Here is a 9,740-nt window from a genome sequence, read left to right on the forward strand (position 1 = left end):
CCCACACACAAACATTAGCAAATAAGTAGGGATGTTTGCCAAACTGGGCAGGAGCATGTTTCAGCAGTGCAAGCGCAAGGCTGGAAATCAGGAACTTCAAGTCCAGTTTAAGCACAATCACCAGGTCATGTGGTTGCTAGTCATTAAAAACTTTTCCACTGTCGCTCCACCAGCAAGGCAGAGGGTGGCTGGGGTCACTATGCTCAAACACACTGCTCTGGAAGGCCTTTCTCCCATGGGGGTGGCTCCTGCTTCATGCCCAGGCACGACATGCAAAAATCACGTTAATCACATTTTTAGCAGGCAAGAACAGGGGCCCATGGGCAACACAGACCAACACCTGCAAGCAGTGTATGCTGAGCACGAGCTGAGCAGACTCTGGGGCTTCAAAAGGAAAGGCAAGTATGGGATTCTGTGTTCCTCTCCTACCCAAAACAAAAAAGCTTTCCATCACATGTGCATGCAGCAACCTCAACTATGAGCTAACCAGTACACCCAACGCATGTTCAGGAAGGGGAATGGCTCCCTTGGTTGGAGGCTCAGAGTCTCCCTCCCAACCATCTCCACAGGCAAAGGAATCTGGAGAATGAAGATGAACACCAAACAACACATGGAAACACTGTCCACGCACACATTATTCTGTCTCCAAATGCCCAAAGGTTCCCAAAGGGAAAGCACAAACCAGTTAAACATTGTCACAGAAAAGTTTGTGCTTTACCCCGCCAGACTGAAACTTGACGTTGACAAAAATGTTCTTGTTGTGGGTATGTAGAGCACCAGTCCCAAGGCCCTTGGCTGCGGGCTCCAGCTGCAAGGGAAAGTTGTACTCCATCCAAGCCATCCAGCTGAGCTGCTGCCGCTTTGCTGCTCTCTCCTCACAGAACTGGCACATTTTGGTGCGGAAATCATTCACCTCTGGATCCTGCACAGAGTCAAACTCATGCAAACCTAAGTGGAGAGTAAGAGAGAAAGGCAAAATAAGCATCTGCACCCAATGGGGGAAATCAGTGTTTGATAATCAAGTGTCTGTGAAACAGTCTTCTAAATACATGCTTAATATTTGGACAAAATGAGGAGAGTCAGCCAAGCTACTAATTATCACTTATTTACTCCAGACAATTGCACCGACTCAATTACTATAGCCCTCTGCAAACAGGAGGGCTCACCCTTCTTGGGTCTGCACACACACTGTTCCCTTACCAGATCCACCAGAGACCAAACTTGCTAATTTCATCTCCTGCATAAGCAGGGCTCCATCACTATTCCATACATGGCAAGACTGTCTAGGACAGAAGCACGTTTGACCTACAGCCAACACTCCTGGTGAGACCAGCGATGGGGGAACTGACCTTTTCCAATGAGCAGGCTGATCTGGGAGTTAATAACCTTCTTGACCCTGTCGCCTTCTCGAGCCACGAGCCGCAGTACTGGTAGGAAGGGCTGGATGTCACAAAGCCGCCGTTGTTCATCCACCAGCTCCTGCTGTTCTGCTGTCTGGTTGATGCACGTGAAGACATAGGCCTCGGGATCACTGAGCATGTGGTAGAGCGGCTCATACTGGGCATGCTTCCACAGCACCTGGGCCACAGCAATAGCAGGGTGAACCTACCACCACACTGCCAGAACCTCGTCCTCCTCTCACTGTCACCCCACAACCACACTCTCCCAAGACAGACCATTTAGCGAAGGGAATGCACAGCAAAACCTTCCCACAGCACTTCTGGACCTGCAAAGCCCAGGCTGCTTTTCAGCCAAGTCTGGCAGCTCCAACTTGTGCTGAACTGCTGAGTAGATTTATCTGCATTAACTGACTTCCTTTTTTCATGCTTGCCATTTGTTTCAGGCGAAGTAAATCCCTCAACCTGAGTATTTAAATAACCCCCACCTGAACACCTCACATTACGTACCTGCTGACTGCTAGCCTCGTGAAATAGAGGTATTTACTACTCCCACTAGAAGGAAAATTGGGTTAAGTAACTTGCCCCTAGTAACATGAAATCTGTGTCAAGAGCCAAGAACTTCTCTGAAGTCTTCTCAACACTATCCAGTTCCCCAAGATCCTTCCCTGCCAGCAGACAGCAGCTCCACATGACTGTTCATATTCCCTTTCTGCACTCTCATTGTAAGCACCTGCTATAAAACTCATGAGTAGATGGGCCTCTGCTCTGACCCAGTATCCCTACAGCTGTACAACACAGACCTGTAACTTCACAGCTGGATCCAATCAGCTCTACTGACAGGTTTTTTTCTTGTTGGTTTTGTTTTGTTGTTTTTTTTTTTTACCTGAAAACTGCAGCATGAGAAAACTTGGAATAATCTGGCACTGAGCTTCTGTCCCTTGTGATGTGTGACTCATCTAGGCCAGGTTGCTGCTGCAGAGAAAAACCTACTCCACTGTTTTCCTTCACTCTCCCCTAACCCTGCTTCCTGCCCAGGAAAACAAGGAAGCAGCCACATTTTGTTTATACATGGTTTCACTACAGCATTTTATTCCTCAAATGAAGCACTAAGAAAAATCCTCTTTATCATTACCATTCCATATTTTCAGTATTCAGTTTCTGTGAGGTAAGAGAAGGCTAGGCTGGCATCCTCAATGTTTTGAGTCAGCCCAGCATCTCTACTTGACTATTTGGGGGTGACCTCTCTTACTTGCATGTGCATACACAAGGTATTTCCTAATGAAAAATCCAGTGTGGGGACTGGTTGGGTCAGGTGAGCAGTAATTGAACACACAGTCCACAAGCCCTATGTGGTCGACACAAATCTGCCCTCACTCCATAGTTACTCTAATTCTCATCCCAAGGTTGGACAAGTACCCAGAGAATTGAGCCCGACACCAGTGGCATCACTGCTGGCAGTCTCAACAGCCAGACGTGGCTTTAGTGGATTGTAGAGGCTGTCACAAAGGAGGAGCTCTCATGGTGAGTCACAAGGAACTGCCTCAGAGCAATGAAGCAGAAACCCAGCTTGCACTGAGTTCAGACCCAACGCATTTCCCCAGATACTTCCCAAGAATAGACTCCTTCCTTGTTCCAAGAATTGCAGATAAGGCTATGGAACAAGGCTGTTACCTGCTTGATGGTGCCCAAGCTGGCATTGCAGGACACAGAGAGGTTTAAGTATATGCCTGTGGGCAGCAGAAAATCCACCTGGATGTTTTGGTTTTCCCCCTTGGACCAGAATTCCGTAGGGCAGTAAATGCCTGGGGGCATCCTGCTCACTTCTTAGCTACCACCTGCAACAAAAGGGAAAAAAGTCTGTTGCTGTTGACCATATAATATCTCCCTGGATCTGTGCTGGGGTCTGTAGAAAGTTGGCACGCAAAAGGACCCAAAGAGAGGAAGGTTGGTGTATCCTCATAGCTCAGGAAAATATGCACCTTAGTCAAATTTCCAGTCCATTGCCTTTAAGCCACAGAGTCGTTCTTGCTATAGAACTTGCTTCTGTTTCAATGCAACCCTTTCCTAATCTCTTCTAGTCTGGGATTAATATCAACTTTATACTTGACAAAGAAATTAAAAAATTATCTTCCCTTGAGAACAAAAGCACTTGTCCCAATAGCTCATCTACCACCAAGCAGCCAACAGAAACAATGAGTCCCTACCTCTGGCTTTGTAAGGCAATCCTCAGGCCACATACTCCAAGCTCCACTTGGTGTTTCCAGAGCTCAGTTCCAGTCTGCAAGAGGGAGAAAGAGGTGTTGCTGGTTCTGAGTATGCATGCATTTTCCTACGTACAAATAAATAATACTCTGCTGTATACCCCCCCGCCACCGCCCCGGGCCTGTACAAGTGCAGGAGAAATGAAATCTAAGTCAGAGACAATCAAAATAGGTTTGTTAATTCCATCTGCATCCTTTCACTTGGTAGGGCTCTACAATTTATTGTCAGTAAATCCAAAGAATGCAAATAAGAGGAAAAGAATGTGAATGCTACCAGGTACAAACTGTTGTTTTCAAATACAGGATGAGTGCACACATGAACAGCTGAAACAAAAGGCATTCAGCAGAAGCCTGTTGAACAGTTTATTTTTTAAAGACATATAATACCAAAGTCAGACAAACCCTCACACTCCACCCATTTGCCCACAAGCAAAATACTGCAGCAGTATAAAACTCCAGTTTCCTCCAGAGGTGACAGGCAGTAGACTGTCGTGTCCCCACATGCAGGAAAAGCTTGGAGCTGTCAGCATTAGCTCCTAGAAAGAGACCGGTAAGCGGCTTCAACTAATTCTCTTCAACCACTTCAGCAGAGAAACCAGCTCACCTAAATTCCCTCTCACCAGAATTTTCCCACCAGGTCAGCAGAGAAGTGTGCCAGTAGTACAGCCTGGAAGGTGCTCACACAGCCACGTCGTAGCTGCTGTGGAAACCAGGCTTCAGCCTCCTGCCAGTCTGACTCTTTACTGGTTCTAAAACCAGCCCTGCACGTGCCCTGAGTAATTCTAAGTGTCACTTATCCTTCAGACCATGAAACCAGCATAAAATCTGCTCATTCACAACTTAAAATATGGCTTCACAGCTGTCAGACAAAGTACAAACTTAGAAAGAAACTGAGCAACATGCTGCTGAAGATTTGGGTCTCCCAAATCATGAAGTCCTGCTGGCAGCTTCTGATGAGCCAGCCCTCTGCGTCAGTACGACGAGAAGTCCAGCATCTTATCTGCCAGTGCCTGGGAGCACACCACTTCCCCATCAGCAATGAGGTAAGGATTCCCAGAAATACAAGCTATGTTTTATCTGTCCTGCTTCCTCAGCACACATGCTGTATCACACAGAGACCGGATACTGAGACCACAAAACCACCCATGTGCTTGAAAAGGGAGGGAAGGGTTACAAAAGGGGGAGGAGGCAAGGGTTACAAGTTTGAATAAAGCAAAACAAGCTTGCCTCCTCTTCTGTTCATTAACAAGAAAACCAGCAAGTATCTAAAATATCTGCTACCTCAGCCTTTCCCAATGGCAACAAAAGAAGCAAATTGCCATGACTCTACTGACCAGCATAGAGGGAAGATAGAACAGCTGAACTGCTTCCTTCTGCTGAGGATTTCTACCTGATGCCACATCCCATCGGATATGAAGTGCCTTATCTAAGCTACTGGCACTACAATGTCAAGTTCAAGTTGCTCAATACCTCGTGTCTTTCCAAACTCACTAATTATCTCACGATGTAGAGGGATTTTTCCAACAGAACCTGGGCTAGATATGTCAAAGGAAGAATAACTCTGGATTTGCACTGTCTCCAATACTTTGTGTACCAAGCGTCTCCCCTTCTCATTGCTAAATCCAGAATGCTGTACTAGTTCAACCTTAGATCTGACCCAGCGTGACAACTTTTACAAGAAGCAAACTCTGCATAAATTAATCCTCCTGCACCACCCCACTTTCATCTTCCCTTTTGCCTTGGAAAATTGGAACAGAGTGTTCCAGGCTGTAACCTCGTTTGCACTATCTTGACCTCACGAGTAAACGTAATGGCAATTCCCTTTTCTCTGGATCATTTTGCCATTTGTGAATGGCCAAATGCATCATCGCTCCTTTTGTCAGGGTTTAACGCCACTGGGCTTGTTTCAGATATACTCTTTCACTGCAGCAGTCTTTATAAAAAGGATTCCCACTGCAGCTGTCAATTTTTAAAAGCCACAATGTCATCTCAGACTTTCCTCCTGGTGGACAGACAGATTATTGTTAATTTGCCTCAATTCATTATTTGACAGGAAAGCTACAGACTGCTTTGCCCTCTTTAAGGTTTCCCCTTGCATGAGTTAGTGTGAAGGTAATAAATGTGGATCTTTCCCAAAGAGGAAAGATGACCAAGGCAGACCCGATATGCTCACAGGACTAGTCTACACACAAGCCTGCCAGGGCAGAACATAAAGCCCCACTGGTCCTGGACACCATATAACGAATATAGGCACAACATCAGTAATAGCAGGTAGTATGTTTTGAGTTCACACACCCCGAGGAATATATAGTTGTACATAAAGGCAAATTTATGCAGAGAGTAATGGACACATTTGAAATTACCCAGTCAGTATTTAACAAGCCCGCAGTCGAGATAAAACACGCTAACACAAATCTCCTCTGATGAAGTTTATCAACCACAAGTCTGGTGTTTACAACATACAACTGCTATTGAGAGAGAAAAAAAAAGCAAAAAAAAAAAAGGCAGCAAGCTAGCAAGATCACCCACATGGAGCAGCGTTCCATAAACCTCTGTGAGGCTGCAGCCTTAGACAGACACGGAAGCTCCAACGCCCACAAACAGATTACAAAATTACTAAACCCCAGGACTACAAAAATACCTTTCAAGTTTATAAGAAACGAGCAGCACAGAGCTCACAGGTGACGTTGCGTGGGAGACAGCAGGAAGTCACTTTCATTGCAGCCATCAACTTAGCTGGGGGAGGAGACCACGGGAATTTTTATGTACACATGTGCTTGTCATGTCTTTACCACACAATCAAAACACATTTAGCAGATTTGAATCAACCCAAAGCTGTCATAGGGACAGATCCATTTCATTGAGTGTTCTGAAGGTGATTTAACCTTGGACTTGTTTTTTTGGTGGGAGTTATAGGGTAAACCAGGTACACTGTCAGCAAGACATTTGAACATTGACAGACTGTAAAATGAACCCACAAATTCCCCTCCAGGACTAGGAAAGCTCCCAAAGCAGGTAAACATGCCTCCAGAGACACGCAAACAAGTCAAACCATGATCGTATGTGGGAGTTTTGGAGGGGGAGTCCCCCCTTGCTGGACTAGCTGGATACTCATACCCACTTAACTTCATCACACAGGAAAAACACGCTGTATCTGCTTCCCTTGGGGCATAACATAAAAAAATCTGTTTCAAGCTCCAGTCCCGTGATACGGATGCAACCAACAGAAGCTCATAGTAAGACTGGCCTTTGCAGCTCTCCCTGCTGACAAGAATCAACGACCTGGCTCTTTATTCATCTAAAAATGAATATATGCTGGTAAGAGGTGCTAGAAACAGCCTCAGGGACTGCTGGCCTGCAGAGGTGCAAGTGTCTGCTGTGCTGCACCATTCACCCCAACTGAGCAGGGACCTCCAACACAGCAGATCAGACTTGATGCTCTAGCCAGCCTCTTGACAGCAAGCTGGACTGGGAGCTCAGGGCCATCCCCTGCAGGCTGCCACCAAGAGCGACTCTGAGCCTGGACATTCAGTGGGCAGCAGTCTTTTATGCCAGAAGAATGGCTTTGCTGCCTTCTGGAATACCTGTTAACATCATTCATTTTGGAGGTGGTGTTAATAGGACAGATTTTGCTCCCACATCTACAAAAGTGTTTCCTTTACAACTTCCTTTAAGCTTTCCGTAAAATATAGATCGTTGTCCCAACTGTGCTGTTAGGCCACCGCTGCTCTTTCAGTTCCTGAGACAGTGTTGCACCTTCAGTATAGATCTGAGTTGCGCCAGAACTCTTACTGCCTCTGGTTCCTTCTTCAACACACACACACAAATCTAAGACTTGGCCCATGAACTAGGTAGGAAAAACCCAGAACCCCTTGAAAAGGTGTGGAGAAGCATTCAAGTACTGAACAAGCCTTCACATCAATGCTTTTCTATCTTCAGGGTTCATTTCCTCAAACCCTAGGTAAGAATATTCTAATCTCCTTTATTTGGTTTACTGTAATAAGACTTGTACCTCTACCAAATATACAAATAAAGGTTTTTACATATTATCAGCTTCTGTTTTGTACACTGATCTCTTATATCCTGCCACATAATTCCCTGCACCAATTCATTCATTCTTTCAACAGTAGTTCATTGTTCATCCAACTCTACATAGTAGACACAGTTATACTGGTCTGATAATGCCTTTTATTAGAGATTTCTAAGCCCCTGATTAATCACATTTCCTTATTACCTTGCTTAACACAAACCATTAGACTGAGGTAGACGTACAAAGGAATCTGCCCAGGATAACTGGGCAAGGAATGAAGATGTACACACCCAGCTTTTCAGGCCTCTATGACACTACAGAGCATCTCCTTCTATACCAGAGGGGCTGATATAAGCCAGCATTTACGTACCAAAATCAGCCTCTTCCATGCACCAAGATATCAGCAGAGAACTACGAGTTTTTTCACCTTCCAAGGAAGTGTTCTAGCTACGTGGAGAGTATGAGGATCAGGCTTTAAACCACCACTGGATGCAAAGAATCCCTTGGCTTGCGCCCTTCCCTTTATGAAATAAAGGCTCCTTTACTTTGAGCGTTTATATTGCTCAATACCCGCCCTACACATGCACTCCCCCATAAAACAGGCTCACAAAGTAATGGGAAGCAGAACTACACTAATGTAATCTGAACTGGAGCTAACCTTGTTTGCGGGTTGTCAGCAAGGAAAGAGATAGGAAAGCAGAATGTAGACGTGGTGATAAAACCAGACTGCAGTTCTGTGGGGCTCCCAGCTCCAGAGGTACGAGAGAAGAGCATCAGGGAGATGTACCATCCTTCGAGCTCAGCAGGACATTAGAGCCAACCACAAGTAATAGCCAGAGGGAGGGAAAAAAGAGCTCAGGGAGAGCAACTTAAGAAAAATGGAAGTGTAAAGCCATAACCCATTCTGGAAGTGAAGCAGTATCACTAGAGAGAGGTGAAGGAACATCAGGGAGGAAGAAAACATCTGATGGGAGGACTTGAGAACCTTGGTCTGGTGGAAACTTTCAAGCAACCTTTTAGGCAAGTTCACAGTCAATCAACTATGCTTCCAGTGCTGCCCAAGGAAGCATCTAATGGGAAATAATGTATTTAGTGGTTAAAGCAAGAGCTTGAAAGCTGACAACTTGCAAAGTTCCGTTCCCAACCCTGACAAATGTCTGATGCCTGACTTCAAACAACTAACTCCTCCATGTTTCAGTTTTCTCATATGCACAAATTTATCTCATGAAAGATGTCGCAATTCCTAAACGCTGGCAAAGTGGTTTGGGATCTTTGCCTTCTTGCTATTACTGCTAACATGAGCATAGCCTGGGAGCTGTAGGAAGTTATGATAAATGAAAGCTTCTAGATTAATAAATTGCTGAAATTAGTCTTTCTCAACTGGTCCCATGAGTGGACAATACAAGAAACCGGAGTGCAACTTGCTGATGAAAACAAAAAATAAGCCATACGTTTCTAACAACCTCCACCACTATATTCAACTTTCTTTACTTCCAGGTTCCCATCTCCAGCACGTACAGCACGCCACGCTTAGGTGTTAAGAGACTCTCTACAGAGAGCTCTTAAAAGACTTCTCATGCCCTGCCAGAACACACAGCCCACTGCAGAAACACACCCCGCCGTCAGCAGCCAGCCTGGGCAGCACAACCCCAACGTCAAGGCGGGGATGGACAGACAGACATTGCCAAACACACACAAACCTCTGGGTGACTCTTCATTGCAGTGACAAGGTGCCAAGCGCCAAGCCTTGTGTGTACAGCAATCCTAACGGGACAAGACCCCTCCAGCATCCCGTGGGGTTGGTCAGCAAGTGACATGAGTGGTGACTGCCTGATTCCTGGCCTTGGAAAGCGAGAGGAATGCTGCTGCCAGCCCAGCTTCTGTGCGGGGACACGGCTTCAAAGGCCGCCCCCCAGAGCAGCCAAAACCAACGGCCAACTCACAGGTTAACGAGCCTTAAAACACCCCATTTTCGTAAAGCAGAAGTGGGTTTTTTTAAGAATACGGTGCGTTAAAGGAGCGATCAGGATTTGCCGCAAACGGCGCAGA

The 9,740-nt window shown here is 45.8% G+C and overlaps 1 protein-coding gene across 1 annotated transcript in view; it reads right to left on the minus strand.

Moving 5' to 3' along the window:
- Positions 1 to 3,682, minus strand: part of PIK3CD (phosphatidylinositol-4,5-bisphosphate 3-kinase catalytic subunit delta) — a 19,343-nt gene extending 15,661 nt beyond the window's left edge. The window contains exons 1-4 of the mRNA XM_010166409.1: positions 3,605 to 3,682; positions 3,072 to 3,235; positions 1,350 to 1,578; positions 719 to 948 (exon numbers count right to left, since the gene is read on the minus strand). Coding sequence (XP_010164711.1) covers positions 719 to 948; positions 1,350 to 1,578; positions 3,072 to 3,212 — 600 coding nt within the window. The 5' untranslated portion in view covers positions 3,213 to 3,235; positions 3,605 to 3,682. The remainder of the gene's footprint in view (positions 1 to 718; positions 949 to 1,349; positions 1,579 to 3,071; positions 3,236 to 3,604) is intronic.
- Positions 3,683 to 9,740: the final 6,058 nt, after the last annotated feature.

Source organism: Antrostomus carolinensis, unplaced genomic scaffold (assembly GCF_000700745.2).
Source record: "Antrostomus carolinensis isolate BGI_N321 unplaced genomic scaffold, ASM70074v2 scaffold20754, whole genome shotgun sequence".
In the NCBI taxonomy this organism is placed as follows: domain Eukaryota; kingdom Metazoa; phylum Chordata; class Aves; order Caprimulgiformes; family Caprimulgidae; genus Antrostomus; species Antrostomus carolinensis.